The sequence below is a fragment of the Archocentrus centrarchus genome, chromosome 3 (assembly GCF_007364275.1).
Source record: "Archocentrus centrarchus isolate MPI-CPG fArcCen1 chromosome 3, fArcCen1, whole genome shotgun sequence".
Classification (NCBI taxonomy): domain Eukaryota; kingdom Metazoa; phylum Chordata; class Actinopteri; order Cichliformes; family Cichlidae; genus Archocentrus; species Archocentrus centrarchus.
In genome coordinates this window covers 17679147-17696643 of record NC_044348.1, presented here as the reverse complement: position 1 = coordinate 17696643, position 17497 = coordinate 17679147, and the positions used below count along the sequence as shown (strand labels likewise).

The following is a 17497-nucleotide window of genomic DNA, read 5'->3' as shown; positions in this document are numbered from 1 at the left end:
GATAATTTAGATGAATTTTACGGTGATTAAATCTAAAAAAAAAAAAAAAAAAAATCTTGTATGCATAACCATGACAGGCAGTCAATGTCAAACTGCCCTATATGAGCAGTGGGCCCCAGCTCCTCCTATTAGCCACTCCCTCTGATAAGAAGTGTTCTACCTGTCCCAGCCCGAGTAAAGGGACCCGCCCTGCCTGTGAAAGTCCTGCTCTCAGGGGCAGGAGGTGCAGAGCAGGGAAGCAGGTGAAATGTAGCCTGACAGGTCTGATGGGAGTGCACAGAGACATAGTGAGCGAAGCAGAGAGGTTTGCTGAGTGACTGACAAGCCTGTCATTCAGGTGGATTTAGGAGCAGTCTGGCTGGAATTAGGACAATCACATTGTTGTGTTGGTGTTGATGAGAGTGAAACTGGAGTGCACCTGTTCATTTCACTGACAGAGGGGGGGACCTCAGGGCCCTGTGGACACCCACCATCAACGCAGCAGGGGCAGCAGAAGCACAAGCAGACTTAGAGTGGAATTTCCCTCCTGTTCCTGGGCTGGGGGCAAATAGTCGTTCTGAGTATCTGAGCAGAACTCAGGAAGGAGAGTGAGAGGAAGGGTGGGAGGAGGGCCAGAGAGGGAGAGGAAGAGAAGCCAGAAGTGGACAGTAGAGGAGACATGCTTCGCTACGGTTCAAGACCAACTGTTTCCACCACCACAACAGAGGACTCTCCTTTAAGTGAGGTGAGAAGCTCGAGAGAAGCGAGAACACTGAAGTTCTCTCTCTGTCTTTTCCCCCATTTCTCTCTCTCTCTCCCTCCCTCCCTCCCCCTCTTCTCTGTGTTTTGTCTAGTCCACTGTTTTTTCCTCCACTCTTCTGTTTAACCGCTGTTGCTTTCAACTCCGTGACACTTATTTTTCTGTCTGTAAGCAAAGACGTACATTTTCTCTCTAACGTTTTCTGATCTCTTCTGATCTCAGAGTTTGTTATAAGATGTGTGGATCTGTTCACATACACGAGTGTGTAATGGGAGCTGATCGTGCAGGAGGCAGGGCTGTCATGTTTATTTGAACAGCTCCCTGATAAAACAGGCCTTTGTACTAACTCCACATTTTATTTGTATTCCCGTGGTCACCTTGCGTAAATCAAAACATACCATAATATTTAGTAAAGTGGCTTTGTAGTGTCTGCTCATTCTTGCAGATTTTTTAGATGAAACTTTTAAAAAATCTAAAAAACTCAAATCAAATGGAGCGCCCACTCTGCATATATCTGTTTTACTGTTTTAAGAGCATTTACATAAACTTTGGTTGCCGCTCTGTTGCTGGTGTCTGTAAATAAACTCACAGTGGAGTTGAGACCTTTGCCTCAGTTTCAGAGGTTTTTCAATTGAAATTCTCTCTTTCCTCATGATCGCACTCTGTAAAGTTCCCTAAACTCAAATATCTCCTTTTTTGTCCGTCTGTTTTTCAGAGGAGGATCAGACGCCTGAGGCTGACTCTGCATGACGGAGAAAATGGAAACAAGGAGCCAAAACCTGAAAACTCAGACACAGTAAGTTTTCTATCTCCCTCAGTGTTACCTCCTGCCTGTAACTCCTGCCAGAACCATTGTACTCTTTTAAGGTACACTACGTAGAGGTACATTATACATTAAACGTCTTCACTCAGTTTGACACAGCAGATCAAAAATAATGACGAGTGGGAGTAAACGCATCCAAAAAACACACCTTAATTCAGCTTGTGAACCATAAAAGTAAAGGTGGTGGAACAGCTGAGATTTATGTGCTTTTTATCATCTGGTCCAGTTGTACAATCATGACAGGAGGGTGTGTGTGTGTGTGTGTGTGTGTGTGTGTGTGTGTGTGTGTGTGTGTGTGTGTGTGTGTTTGAGATAATGCACACACAGCTGTTTTACATTTACTTCAAAGCTCAGCTCCATCTGTGCTCTAATGCTCTTCCATCGAACAGAAAATTTTAATAAGTAAAACAGTATTAACAACAAAGAATGGTAACTAAAACAAACAGAGCTCATAAGAAATTAATGTTTGCCTACTGAAGTGTAGAATTACACTCAGATGCGTTTTATGTTTGTTGGTGTGCACTGTGATCGTGTGAAATCTGCCTGAGTTGAAGCTGCTGGCTGTGTGGGTGTTTGCTGTGGGTGGCTCTGTCCCGGTCTTTGTTTGTGTTCAGCGGCTGATGCCAGAGTTTCACAGTGAAAGTGTGACAATTGAGTGCGATGCTTCACTCATTGCTGGATCAGAGTTAATCTCTGTGGAGTTTAACTGGGCAGTGTGCAGGACCCTGACAGAAAGAAACATAGTGGCATGTTTTGAATGAACCTTGTACCATACTTCCAGTCTTTCCGCTGATAGTGCACTGAAGTAATCTCTGAATGTGGTTCCCTATGGGAGGGTGTGGCTCTGACTATTGGAACTGATGACGGAAGACAGTCTGGTTAAAGTGGAGGGAAACATATGTGCTTAGAGCTGATGCATGTGTCAGTGTTTGTTTGGTAAAGATGCAGCTTCGCGCCCTTTACGAGCGTGCAGACACTTTGTCCCAGGATAGACATCAGCAGCTCCAACAGCTCTGTCAGCATCTGCCTGTGCGATGAATATGGCAGCAAGAAATGGAATGAGTGAAGAAAATTAAAAACAGCTGAGCAACAGAGTAACATCGCTTCACTGCTGCTGAGGGTTTGATGACAACATATGCCTGATTTTTGAGAGCAGTGCAGATACAGATATTTAAAGAATGAAAAAAATATGTACAGCAAAGTATTTCACAAATACTCACATGTCAAAAAGTTTTCCTATTAGAAAATATTAGACAGCATGTCTCCGGTGTCGGCTGGCTTTTACCACACTGACGCAAGTCTGAAAACAGTCTTATCATTCCTGAGTCCTAATCAGCATGAAATCACCAACTTCCAACAGCAAACTGAAGCTTAAAATGCACGTGAAACTGCAGCACAGAGTAGAAAGCTTAAGTGTGCAGCCAGTTAGAGGTTGAGGAGGTTAAAACCAGACCTTGCGCCCTCTTCATCTGTTCATTATGTTTCCACCGCTGAGCTCTGAGGTCTCTGCAGGCGTTGCTGTAATTGCTGTGTTGTTGCAAAATATCTGCACATTTATGTACTCCTGTTGTTTTTCAAATACATTTCCATTCTAGTTACTCTATCTTAGATCTTAAATATCATCACCACGGAAGGTCAAATGTAGGTCATTTGGACTGGGTTAAAGGGAAGGCATGAAGTTAATCAAGGAGGAAGGAAATGACCAAAATATCTTTTGTCAGAGATGTTCTGCGATACTGTATTTTGAGAGGAATGCTGGTTCTTCACTGTGAAATTAGAAAGGGTGTGACCTGCAACCCGACACATCGTGGGCTAAATCCAACCAGTGACTACAGCCTAGATAACGCACACATGCACCGTGACACGCACAGCTGAAGTAGACAGAGAAGTACAAAAATGTGTTTCTACACCTACAGCATTGGATTTCATCTCCATAATGGCTGGATGTGTCTTCAAGGTGAATGCGGTTCAGCCCAGTGAGCTGCATGAGAGGGTCTTTGTGTTGTGCACCTTCCATGCTTTTACCACAAATAAGGAGCTAATCAGGTCAGACAGTGCAGTCACATGATAGAGCAGTGAGTTCATACAAACAAATGACAGCGTGAGCTGACAATCCACTGACGCAAGATCATTTTACCGGGCTGTCTTGAAGCATTTGTTTGTTTGTTTTTTAACATCTGTGAACAGCTCAAGGTCCTCAAGGCAACAGGACAGAAGTAACCCAGAGTGCTTCTCCCACCACACTTACAGAGGCCGGGTAAACATTGACCAGCACTGTGGTCAAACATTGTAAAATTCAAAGCTGAATGGGCAGTTGGCTTCACGGGGCTTCGGGAAGCAAACTGCGGCGTTATTAAAAGATAAAAATGGCTGTTCTTCCCTCCCATCTGCTGGAATTCACATCCGCCTGCCTATTAGTGGGCCTTCACCATTTCTCAACAGCAGGTCCTCTGTAGATTAAGTGGTGCAGAAATGTGAAGCTCGGCTCCGTCCACGAGACTACACTGGCGTCTTTGTTCCTCCTCGCTCTTATCTCTGTGAGATGTGGACACTGACGCCTCTTTCTCTTGGTAGTAGTCCTCACTGAATGATTTCTTTGAGTAGAGACATCTTAAAAGATCTAATTATCTATCTGTCTGTAGATAATATAACAGGCACATGAAAGTCAACTTGAGACAAACATAAACAAACTACCTTTGACTGAATTTGTGTAGATATGTTCTTTAGTCTCCAGGCACTACACAATACTCACAAACAGTAAAATAACTAGTTCAAGAGTTTTTTTGCTTGCATTCTTGTTAAGAGAAACCCTTTCTACACATTAGGCACACATGAGATGTATCTCAGGAGGTAGAGGAGGATTTGATTCCTGGTCTGTGTGTCAAGGTGACTTTGGCAACATACTGTAACCCCCAAATTTTGTTGAGGTCAGTCAGATTTGAAAAGTCCTTCATACCACAAATGCATTGTTGCATCAGAAAATGAGCAAATTTCAAGGCGCTGTGGAATATACATAAAATAATAACACTTAGTTCCAAATATTTTGACTTATGTAACTCATGGGTGGCGTGGTGGTTCAGAGGTTAGCACTGCAGCCTCACAGCAAGAAAGTTCTGGGTTTTAACCTGCTCTGTAGAGTTTGAATGTTGGGTACTTTGTTTTCCTAAAGACATGTTAGGTTAATTAGTGATGGACTCCAGAGCAGGCTCCAGACCCCTGCGACCCTGCTTGGGTCAGTTAAGAAAATGCATGTGGTTAAGAAAATGGATGGATGAATGGTTGAGTTTAAGCAAGTGATCCACAGCAACAGTCTTGAATGATCTGTTTTTGTTTCATTTGCAGACTGAGAATGAAAAAGATGTGAGCGGGACATGGAAGAAGAAGAATGGGCTCATCCAAAGAGAAAGTCCACCTGGCCAGGAGTCACCTCAGCAGGTAAACAATCAGCCACATGCACCACACAAAAAATAGGCAAGATACCACAACACATACACAGCCACTGCTTCATAGAGTGTGTCACTGATGTCCTGTGCGTTCATGGTGAGGCTCTCATTAATAATGCATTCACACATTCAGCACGAACAGACACTGATAGGTGACCATGAGCATTTGAGGACAGCATGCAAGTTCACCTTTATTAGTTTATAAATTGTTTTTATTTGTTTCAAGAGACAATGTATGACAAAGGTAATAAAATGAGCTGGATCTCAGAAAAAAATGATTTGAATTATTTAGATATTTAATTAATTGATTAGTTGGAAATCAAGTGTCAAAATTAGAATTACTGATTAACTGTTTAAGTTATATTTTGAGCACAATCCCAGAAGTCTTAGTTTACAGTTCTTTATGATGTCTGCCTTTGTGTTTTACACCAAATGTGTGTATATAGGTACGGACATATTACCATATGCTAGACTGTGCGTTTGTGTTTTGGCACATGTATGCTTACTACTTAAACCGAGAAGCACTTTGAAACTTTTTTTTTTTTTTGAAGTGCTGTGCAAATACAAGCTATTAAGTTATTAATTGATAATGAACATAAGTATTAGCTGCATTTCTCTTTTCCAAGCAAAACACTTTCCTCTTAAATTACATCTGAAGCATTTGTAGAAACTGAATCTCTGAAATAAAATTGTTTATCTGTGCCCAAGACTATTTTTTATTTATGATTTAGTTATTGCATTGTGCCCCCACTGCTCCTGTGTTGGTGTGCATCTATTTTCATTAGCCCCTACAGGCACAATAGGCAGAAATGGTAGCCGCTCATGTACTGGGTTGCAGAAACATGACACCTTCGATGCACTCTGCACCTTTTTTAGGAGCTTGTTGTCAACCTCCTTTTTCAACCGCTCATCAACAGTAGTGCTGAAATACTTGATCAATTGCTCATATGTATGCATGCGCATACACATGCAAAGTTATGCAATGCATTTGTAATTGTGCACACAAACACATAAGTCTGCCTCAGCAGTAGGTGGCTACAGAAACCTGACCGGCATGATCCTGTCTCCCTCAGCACCTTGGGGACATGACCAATGGGGTGCCAGAGACCTCGCTGCGGCATCATGGGCCCAAAGTGTATGGTGTAGTGCAGAGGACAGGCTCGGACAGACAGGAGGTGATGGCTCGCGAGTGGACAGCCAATCACTTACAGGATGAGATGAGATATATCCGGGAGGTGAGTGAAGACTATGTCTTCAGGCCAATCATTGTTTTACCATCACAACATCTATACAAGTCTGAGTGGGTTTCTGTTTAGATTATATCTGAATCTTCCTGGTATCTGTGTGCAGGTGAGAGATTCTCTTGAAAAAGTCAGAGAGCGGATGTATGGCCAGTTTGGAGGAATGCAGCAATCAGTGCAGAAGCTTTCACAGGATCTCAGGGTAATGATTATGACAACACCATGTGACTGGATGCTCTGACATCCGTCATTAAACTCCAACGTGTGAAGCTGTGCATAAATCTGAAAAAAGCTGTGTACCACGCGTTTCTGCAGGCTGCCAATGCACAAAAGAGGAGTCTGGAGTCAGAGGTTAAGATCCGGACGGCAGCCATGGAGAGCTTTGATCAGATGAACAGCTCCCTCATATCTGCTAACCTCAGCCTGCAGGTAACAAATCAAAGTCACCGAGCACGTTGAAGACTTTTATTTTTACTATGGCAGCTGGATGCTGTTACAGAAAGTCTTCACTGGCTAAAAGAAGTAAAAGAAGTTCCCTTTGCAGAAATCCCTTTTGGAGGACTGTCAGAAGAGAGTGAACTCAAGAGATGAGGTGAAGAGTTTGCAGAGCACCTGTGAGAAAGCACAACAAAAACTCAGAGACACGGAGCGTGAGCTGGCTGCAGTGCAGGCTGAAAACCAAACTTTGAGACTTCAGGTAGTCCTGCACACAAACATAAACTCTTTCTGTGTGAATGAACACAGACCTGCATGTGTCCACAGATTTAAAAACATTACATGGGAAGTGGCTGCTCTAAGGCCACAAGGCCATAAGGCCAAAATGTTAGCATGGACAAAATATTCCCAACTTTTTTTCCTGAGGTTTTGTGCAAGTGCTACCTGTTTACCTTTGGGTACTCGACACTGGAGTGACATTTAAAGACACACTGCTCACCCTGCTGGTGACCTGCTTAACTGTCCTGACAAAATGGTCTGATGAGACAGTAAGAGTGACAAAGGGCAGGATGTGTGGGACTGCGTGACATCTACCAACACCAAATTAATCAATAAACAAAATGAATTAACACTTTTCTATCTCTGCAGCAAATAACATAAAACCCAGCCTTGCAAATCATTAAAACAGTCCCGGAACTTTTTGAGAAACCATCTCTCATCCTAATTTTTTATTTTCATTAAACATTTTGCTTTCAAATAACTGGGATCTCAGACACAGCAAATAATGCTGTGATCCAGCAGGTCTGCTAACATATCATATTGCTGCAGAACAGAAACACAACAGCTGCATTTGCATCTTCTACTCTGAGCATAACGTGGACTAATCAGCTGAGCAAAGTGCTTATTTTTGCTATGCTGTGGATTGTCCAGGTGGAGTCGTCACAGGAGGCCAACAATAAGGCGCTAAAGGAGCTCTCAACAAAGCTAGAGAGGGAGTACGAGGAAAAGCTGCAGGAGGAACAGCGCAAGCACAGGGAGGAGATTGAAAACCTACAGGTCTGCATTCTTTGATCCTTATTCATAAGTACATCACATTTCTATTGACAACAGAAACCAAAACATGCGCGTCAGAACAGAATTGACGAATTGAGAATTACTTGAGAGGCTTCAAATGCTTTTTAATTTGACGCATTTTATTGATTAAAGATTTACTAATTCTTGATAATGAGGTGAGCAGTTTTAAAAGCAGTTCTACATGTACGCTGAGAGAAAAGTAAAGGAAATAATTCTGTTTGCACAGGCCCAACTCGATGAGTACATCAGACGACTCGAGGAAGCAGAGAGAAACATCAAGATCGCAGAAGCCAAGATTGCTGAGAGGGACCAGAGGATCATGGAGGTGGAGCGTCTCCTGGACTGTATGGGAAAGGTAAATCAAAATGTAATGTGTCAAACGTATTACTTCACTTCATGCACCTGTCTCTCTTCCTGTCCCCTTAAGCCTTGAACAAAACACAATTTACACAATACTCTGAGGGATCTGTTGCTCATATCTGCCTGATACTTGTTCATATATCAGTCAAATGTAGCAATGTTTAGGATAGGATGAGGATGCTGCTCCTCACATGTATAAAAGCATCCTCTGGCTTTGAATGGCATTATATTTGAAGGGTTATGACAGCATACACATGCACATGTACACATGTACATGTACCTATAGTACAGTTTAATGGAATAGCAGTGGAGTTCATTCCATCTGTAGGACACGCAATGCGACACTGGGCTAGATGCAAAAGCACCTGGGACCCAAAACATTAAAATCACATGCCTAATATCAAGTAGGTTCCCCTTTGTGTCACCAAAACGGCTCCAACCGGTTGGGGAACGGACACAAGACCTGTGGGAGTTCTGGCAGTTGATCCTTAGACTCCTGTGGATTGTGGGGTGGGGCCACCATGGATTGGGCTTGTTCCATTGCATCAGCGGATGTTCAGTCAGATAGGGATCTTGGGTGTTTGGAGGGGCTCATTGTTGTTAGAGCAGTTTTTGTAGTGTGGCGGTGTGCATTTAGGTGGATGTTACATCCTCGTGAATGCTAACGGTTTCCCAGCAGAACACCATAATCTAATGAGATGGATCGATGTCAGTGGTTTCATTTTAGCTGCATTTGACTTCAGTCTGAACCCAAAAAGAGTCAAACAAGCTACTGATGTGAGAAATTCTCATTGTTTTTGAGAATTAAGATTTTCATTCAACCATGGTGACAAAACAAAACAGATAAACTGTCATGGTTTCCACAGGAAAAGAGCCAACTCGAAAAGAAGCTGAAGGAATGTGAACAGCGGCTTCGCTTGTTGGAGCTAACGGACACAACTGACGCAACTGTAGCCAAAAGGTACAAATTAAAAGTCTAGATAGACAATTTCAACTGCACATGGAAACACTGTAAAATTGTGGATGTGTGAAACACGGCTCCTGTTTAAGTACCAAACATGATGCCACCCAGTCTTGACTTACCCTAATATCATATGACTGTATGCCCAGCCCATCATTTTTTCTACAAATTTTATTACACATTTAATTACACATTTGAGTGGATTGGTGGATGCTGTCTGAAACAGTGTTCTTGACGACCCTGATGAAGGCCACAGGCTGAAACACGTTAGTCACATAATAAAGTTGTTCCTCTTCCTCTTCTCTACGCACCTTGGAAGTAGGTGAAGTTGTGCCAGAAATTTCCTTTGTGCTTCCAACTGCATGTGCACCTACCAGCGTTTTCCCAGGCTTTCAGCCGTGTGACGCTTTCTTTAGAAGTGCATAAAACTTGGCTACCACTGCGCTAGATGTGAGGAAGTTCTTTGTCTTTGAGTTTGGTTTGTTTTGTCAAACTGTTTCCAGCATCAGGGATAAACTTTCATTCTTGGCGCAGAATCTTAAACATAAAAACACACAGGATGCACAACAACCCCCACCCCAGAGAGCTACACATCACATCCAACAAAAATACAGAGAAATTATTGAATATGATAATATTAACTACAAAAACATTAAACATGTCAGTGAATCATATAAAAGTTTAGTTAAATATTGCTGCTGTGAGAGGGTCCTCCATGCTTACCTGACCTGAAAATGTGTTTTTAGGTCAGCCAAAAAACCTTCAGAAACAGTGCCTGAAGCAGAGTGTTAAAAGTCTCTCTGTACCCAAAGGTTACACTTCGTCCTTTGCCCTTTGACCTGGTTGAGCAAGATGCTCTTTGGAACAATTAAAAGAAGTTTTTCAAGATGTTCGTCCTGTGATGCAGGCAGATGTACTTGCCTACAGGAAAAACAGTGTATAATTATTTTTATTGATGTTTGCAAATGAATCAGGATGCTGGAGTCCTACTGTATATCCTTCTGAGTTTAAATGTGGGACTATGTGGTGGTTGTTTTTAGATCCAAAGAGCTGCAGGGTGAAGCAGGTGATCTCCGTGAGAGGATCAAACACTTGAACGACATGGTGTTCTGTCAACAGAGGAAGGTCAAAGGAATGATTGAGGAGGTGAGTAAGATTTATGTATCTGTGTGTATACAGTCACAAGGATTCAACTCTTCTGTTCTACCTGTTTTGACAGTGGGAGTGTCTGATATATTTGCATCAGGAGTCTGTTTGCCATCAGAACCATGGATAATGTTAATGCACACAAGGAATGTAGAACTTCACTGGACACGGGGTCAATAAAGGGTGGGACGTCATGCTAATGGGTTGAATTCATGTTCATAATTTTAATAGGAAAGGACTGGAGATTAAAATGAATTTTTCATCTTAACTGAGCTCTTTAATAGTGTTTATAGATCAGTTTAGAATCCAGAAAGGTTATTCAATCCATTCATTTATATATATATATGTGGAAAACAGGGATTAGATAACAACTCCAGTTAAGTTTGCATTGCATTGGACTTTCCATTTCTATTTTCCCTGTAAATTAATTTCAGGAATCTTCCAAGAAAACTATAAGTAAATAAACAAAAAAGTACAAAAAAAAGCATTACTAACATCAGTCCATAAGTACAGTGTAAACTTTCATGACTGACTTGTCTATTTTTAGTGTGTATTACTTAAGGATGATAAGTAAGATCAACTAAATAAAGTACACAAGGTAAAAGTGCTCTATGTAAGATTGAGTTAAAAGTACTTTAATTCACTTTTAGAAAAAACGAGAAATGGAACGCATATTTCTCCAAGTTAGCTTTTCTTCATTGGCTCGCTGTTAAATCCATAATTGAACTTAAAGTTTAAAAAAAAAAAAAGGGAGGCAGAGCCGTCAGCTTTCAGGCCTGGATTCGAGACACTTTTCTTTTTGATAAGGTTTAATGGCTGGATCAGGTGACCCTGAACCCTCCCTTAGGTATTGTCATGAACTGCAGTGTGGCAGGCCAGGAGAGGACCCCAGAGCAGGACACCCAAGGCTGAAGCTTTGCTTGGACTTTAGACTTTATTAACTAATGAAGGCAAGGACAGGCTGAACGGGAGCCAGCAGCACAAACTATAACTCAAAACAAGATATAACATGACTTGACGTAGCGCACACATGCAAAGTAAGTATTGACGACGACCTGACAGAGAATTAACCAGAACACAGACAATATATACACATTTGATAATCGGTGGAGTGACAACAGATGGGATCACAGGTGAACATAATGACGCTGACAAGACAAGGGGAAGCAAAACTAAATACACTGCACAAGAAACCAGACGCTACCAAAATAAGACAGGAAGTAAGACAAGGGAACAAAGATGCAGACTTGACACACAGACAGAACCTAAACATGACCAGAACAGAAATCTAACCACATAGGGAACACACTAGGATGCCAAACTAAACACAAGACATGAGGCAAGGGACTAAAACATGAGAACAAAATATACATAGACACAACAACAGAACAGGACAACATGGAAAGCAAAAACATAACGCAGACGTGACACCAAAAGGATACAGAAACCTAACACCAACGACTAATCAAAAAACCATGAAAACCTAATATCTTAATTCATAACTCAGAAAAGTACAATACAAAACAAAGCATAACCAAAAATGCTGGGTCAAAAGGACCCAGGACATGACAGGTATGTTGCAATAGGCTCAGGTTCTGGGTTCCTATGATGCAATGACCACTTGTTCTCCACTCCCCTCTTTTCTCTTTGATTTGTTAGCTGTTTGTATGCCACTTCTCTTCTTCTCTTTCCACTCACCTTTTAGATGCCTCCCCCTCCCCGAGCTTGGCTGTTTCTTCTTGTTAAAATGGAGTTCTTCCTTCCTGCTGTTGCCAAGTGCTTGCTCATAGAATTTTCTCTCTAACTTTACTGTAAAATTTAAAGCACCTTGAGTCAAGTGTTATTGTGAATTTGTGCCAAATAAATAAGAATGAATTGAATTTAACTTTAGGTTATCATTTTTTAGAATGAATAAACTTTTAAAATGTTACTATGAATGGCCTATTTTTTTTAATTAAGAGTATTTGTTTTTGTAAGGTGTTGAGAGACAGAACTCAGTAAAAGGAAAAAGTAGATGTAACTCTGTGTAAAGTAAACTTCAAAACTGGGATAAAACTGTAAATTAAGCGCACACTCACAATTTACAGCAGTGGAGCAAGAGTTTGTTGATATGATCATGCTGACTTGTGTTGGAAAACTCGGATCCAGTTTTTAGTGTTAATGATTGGGGGGGTAAACAGTTTTTTTTTTTTGGGGGGGGGGGTATCAGAAAAGGTTTAATCACTAATATAAACTTAACAGAGAACATGCTGAGAACACAATAATTTCTGTCTCCTTGAACTTGTGAAGGTCGAATCTCTGCGAGCTCAAGTTGCGCAGAAGGACATGTTCATCTCTGAGCTTCTGGACAGAATTGCAATAGTGGAGTGTGAGGTAAGACGAGACTACTCTGTGTGTTTTCTGTGTGTTTTAATTACTCTGTGGTGTGCTAATCTGCTTCATGGCTTCAGATGATCCACTGGGCTACTGACTACTGAATAACTTGAACTCTCAACAAAGTCTGTGTTGATTCTGCCGTGTCGCTGCACCTATCAGGTCGTTTTTCATGCAAAGTGACAGCAGTCTTTTGCATGTGTCTGACCTGATATTCCTTGTTTCCTGTTTTCCTTTTCCTAGAATAATGAATTAGAAGACAAGCTCAAGTATTTTATGTCCACACAGAATAAGCCGCGAGAGGTTTTGGAAACCAGGGAGATAGGAGTAGGCTGCGATCTGCTCCCCAGGTAGGATTGTGATATTAAGTAGCATCGGGTTGTGTTTGCTGCTTAATTAGGAGGTGGTTTCTCACTCTGATTTCTGACTGTGCTTCTGCAGACGTGAAGCACAGAGGTATGATGAACCTGTTCAGTGTGAACAAACTCATCTACATTCCATGCAGCCCCCACCATCTGATCATCCTCCATCACCACTGAAGCCTCCATCACCAACTCAAACGCTGTCACCCACACAGCCTTCATCACCCACTCATCCTCTATCACTTACACCAAACCCTTCCCTCATAGAGCCCTCACCCCCGGCACAACCCTCATCATCCTCTCCCATTCAACATCCATCATTCTCCCTAACATTGCCCACTCAACCAAGGACGTTTAAGCCAAATAACCTTCCCCCCAGTAGGCTGGAGTCCAGTTTACTAAGGTACACTCCTGTTCAGTACAGCCGCTTCCTGGAGTCCAGCCCCTCACGGGAACGTGGGATGTTCTCCTACACCCGCTCATCTGAGTCTAACCCTGATGTGAGTCCGGTCCAGCCTGGAGGGGATGAAGTAGACAAACAAGTAAACAGAGGCACGCAGTCAAGTCCAGAGGAGTCCACTTCATCTTCACCTTCTTCTCGACCACGATCAGGAGCACCTCGAGTTTACACGCCATTCATGAAGCTCATGGAAATGACATCACAGATAAACATCGAGTGAAATTAAAGTAGCAGTTCTGGAAAATTCATGAACCAAGACTTAAATAAGGAGATTGAAGCTATGAAGTAATTTAGTTTAATGTAATTACTGAAAACAGGGAAAAAAAGTAACCCACACTGTTTTTTCAAAAGCAACAAAATGAAGCCATGAGCATTAAACTGAAAACAGGAAACTAGAATAAAAACATAATTTTATCAAACTTGGGGAGAAAACACCTGGAAACTAATGGAGACTCGAGGAAGTCATTGCTCCCGGTTATGAAATAGTCCAGTCCAGATTCTCTGCTGAGTGTTAGCTGAGATTTTTACACCATGAGTTAAGAATTTAATTACTTTTCTTTAAACTTGCTGATTCGATTACCTTTGGACATTTGTTTCCTATCTCTCTCTTTTTTTTTGGATCTTTGCTAAGCTGTAGCTACATGTGAAGCTAATCTGTACACCCACAGTAAATATGTAGCAGGAAATACGTAGCTAGTAGCTAAAAGCTAAAAGTGTCTAATTCTGTCTACACATGCACAGAAAAAGACAATCCTATTAAAGAACACTGTTGGGGCAGCGTAGTAGCAACATCCTCTATCAGTCTCTTACTTGAACTTAACATTTAAATTATGTACCATAAAAATGTGAGATGGGCCTTTAGTGACCACAGAGAAATGCCAAAATGTCACCAGTTGGAAATATTGCTGCTTACTAAATTATGACCAAATGCACTGTTGGCATTGTGTAATGTGTTTGTATGGTAATCAATCAGAGACCGTGACATATCAGTTAAATTTGGCTCCTTGCAAGATGACAGGTGAAAAAGTGGGGAGGTAAAGTGGGCGCCTACAGAGTTAATCTAAACTTTGAGGTAAGCGATTGAAACATCAACCAATGTGTGTGGAGAAAATCACTAACTGAGAAATGACAGGGTGGGAAATAAATGTATATAAACTACATGGACTGTAGTACTGGCCCACCTATACGTTACGCCTACAGGAGCTGCTCGGCCATGGGAACCCATGCCAACTCTGCGAAGCTCCCAGCGCACAGTTTTTGTGCTGATGTTAATGCCAGATGAGCTCTGCAGTTATTGAGTCAGCAGAACGTTGGTGACTTTAATGCACTGTAACCTTATGTGGTCCGCCGCTTCACGGCTGAGTTGCTGTGGTTGCAGTAATATCACTTACAGCTGATTATGGAATATCTCTGACAGTGGCATCCTATTACAGCACCGTGCTCAAATTTAATGAGCTCTTTGGAGCTATCCATTGTCTCTTTGTAAAGGCAGACTACATGGCTAGGTGCTTGACTTTATATACTAATGGACTGAACACCTGAATTCTTACATTAAAAGGTGTGGCCCAATACTTTTGTCCATATAGTGAATGTACCTAAAAGGGTTACTTATTACACAGTCAGAGGTGTTAACATCTACTAGACCAACTGGCAGCTACAAAGTGATGGGCAACAAAAGAAGAGCTTCTTATGTGGATGGGGCTTAATTTCTAAAGTGTTGAATTATTCCTTTACAACTCAGTTTGTCTTTGGTCTAATTTTTACTGATCTTCTTTTTAAAAATTACAGGAATGTGTTTTAAACAGTTTAAATATTGGCACATCCATGTCAGTAATATCTCAGTCATTTATGTTGGACGATGACTTTGGTCGATGATGAAAAAATGTGGGTTTTCATCCCATATTTGCACATAGCTCTAGTAATAATATAAGTTGCTTGCTGTAGGATGTAAATGATGCAATGTTGTGTAAAAAATATTTTTCTAACTGATGAAATATGGAGTTATATTTCTTGTTTACAGTGAACGTAGTCTTTTTATGTTGCTCGTGGAGCTATGAGCATTCAGTCCTATATGAAGGTTGATATGGTTATTGTCTGTATTTTCCTGACATTTTATATGTGCTCTGTACAAATTAAACATATATTACTATGTTACTGTCACATGATGTACTGTACATAATATTTATTAACATGCTTTGTGCCTTTGTGACAGCCTACTCTCTGATCCTGGTGGTGGACGGGAATCTATTTTAGTTGGCAACAGTGTAATATGATAAAATAAGATGTGGTAAATTCATGAGAAAACTTTCCAACCTCTTCGATGTAATTGACTTTAATGAGATAACTGCCATTCCTGAGCCACGGACACAAGCTTTATCCAGGTGTTGTCTGTACTGCCACAACTGTGTTTGAAACAGCTTTATGATGTGCCTTTTCCTCATTGATACATATCATACTGCGACTAATGATGAGAGGTCAGAATCTGTTTGGATATTAAAGACTGTGCAAATATCCAGATTGTGTCAATAGATTGCTGCACTCACAAGAAAGAGCCTTTATTTCTAAGCATTTAGTCACACTTATTTGAACATGCATAAATGTGTCTACATGTTTTTCATTCACAGACAGTGTATTTGTAGGGCGATTTATGATTGCATTTACCATAAAGGACAGACTTCACAATATACCTCACCCCCCCTATGAGCACAATGAGGCAGTGGTGCGGTGTGCATTAAGAGGGGCAGATGGGTTCAAGGTGGGGGTGATATTACATCAGGGATCTGCTCTGAGCTTCTTCTTGTTTGTAATGGTGATGTACAGGTTGACTGATGAGGTCTGGCAGGAATCTCTGTGGACATGATGTTTGTAGATGACACTGTGATCTGTAGTGAGAGTAGGGAGCAGGTGGAAGAGAGCCTGGATAGGTGGAGGTATGCTCTGGAGAGAAGAGGAATGAAAGCCAGTGTAAGCAAGACAGAATACGTGTGTGGATGAGATGGGGACAGGTGTGACAGTGAAGCTGCAAGGAGCAAAGGTAGTGAAGGTGGATTCATTTAAATACTTGGGGTCAAGCATCCAAAACAACAGACAGTGCACAGGAGAGATGAAGAAGAGAGTGCAGGCAGGGTGGAGGCGAGTACCAGGATAGCAGTAAGAGTGAATGGGAAAGTTTACAAGATAGTAGAGAGACCTGCTCTAATGTATTGTTTGGAGATGGTGGCACTGACAAAAAGACAGGAGGTGGAGCTTAAGATGTTTAGATTTTCATTGTCAGTGACCAGGATGGACAGGATTAGAAACAAGTACATCAGGGACAGCTCAGGTTGAGCAGTTTAGAGACAAAGTTAGAAAGGCTTGGACACATGCAGAGGAGGGATATATTGGACAAAGGATGCTGAATATGGAGCTGCCAGGCAGAAGGAAAAGAGAAAACCTACAGTGAAGGTTCATGGATATAGTGAAGGAGTACATGCAGGGGGTTGGTGAGACAGAGGAGGATGCTGAGGATAAAGTGAGATGAAGGCAGATGATCCACTTTGGCAACCCCTAAAGGGAGCAGCTGAAAGAAGAAGAAGAAGGAGGATCAAATCAGACATTTAACAGGATTAGGATAATGAATAGAAAGATACAACCTAATTTTAACTTTGATTACAATTGATTAATAACAAGAAGCATTTCAATGGGTATCTGGGCCAATTAGACTTGATAAACAGGGCTTAGAATAATTCATTCTGGAAAACCTGGGAGACTTTAGACTTGGACTTAAAGTCTGAACGCTAAAGATAAAGTCTACAGGAATTTATTCCAACTCTGCAGCTGCAACCAAAACTGACTTTGAACTCTGACAGGGGCTGGGGAGGACACAGCTGTGGCTCACTGGTTGAAGTTTGGGTCATTGTCTGTGGCGCTGAGTGAGAAGTGGATCGGAAAACATCCGGACAGGAAATGCAGCTGTGGAAAATCTGAGACACTGAAGCCACGCTCACACTCATTGCACTGATCGCCCTGCTGACTAAGAAAGCGTTAACACACAGGCTGGTGATCACGTTTCACCGGCAGAGGGCAGCAAATGCGCTTCAC

The 17497-nt window shown here is 41.6% G+C and overlaps 1 protein-coding gene across 1 annotated transcript; it reads left to right on the top strand.

Moving 5' to 3' along the window:
- The first annotated feature begins 194 nt into the window (after window positions 1-194).
- myzap (myocardial zonula adherens protein) lies at window positions 195-15928 on the top strand. Its single transcript, XM_030726353.1, is given in 15 exon segments — window positions 195-724; window positions 1455-1535; window positions 4905-4997; window positions 6079-6240; window positions 6356-6448; window positions 6562-6675; window positions 6791-6943; window positions 7612-7737; window positions 7982-8110; window positions 8982-9076; window positions 10117-10222; window positions 12512-12595; window positions 12839-12945; window positions 13037-13602; window positions 13605-15928. Coding segments are annotated over 15 exon segments (2019 nt in total). The 5' UTR covers window positions 195-658; the 3' UTR covers window positions 13649-15928.
- The last annotated feature ends 1569 nt before the right edge of the window (window positions 15929-17497 follow it).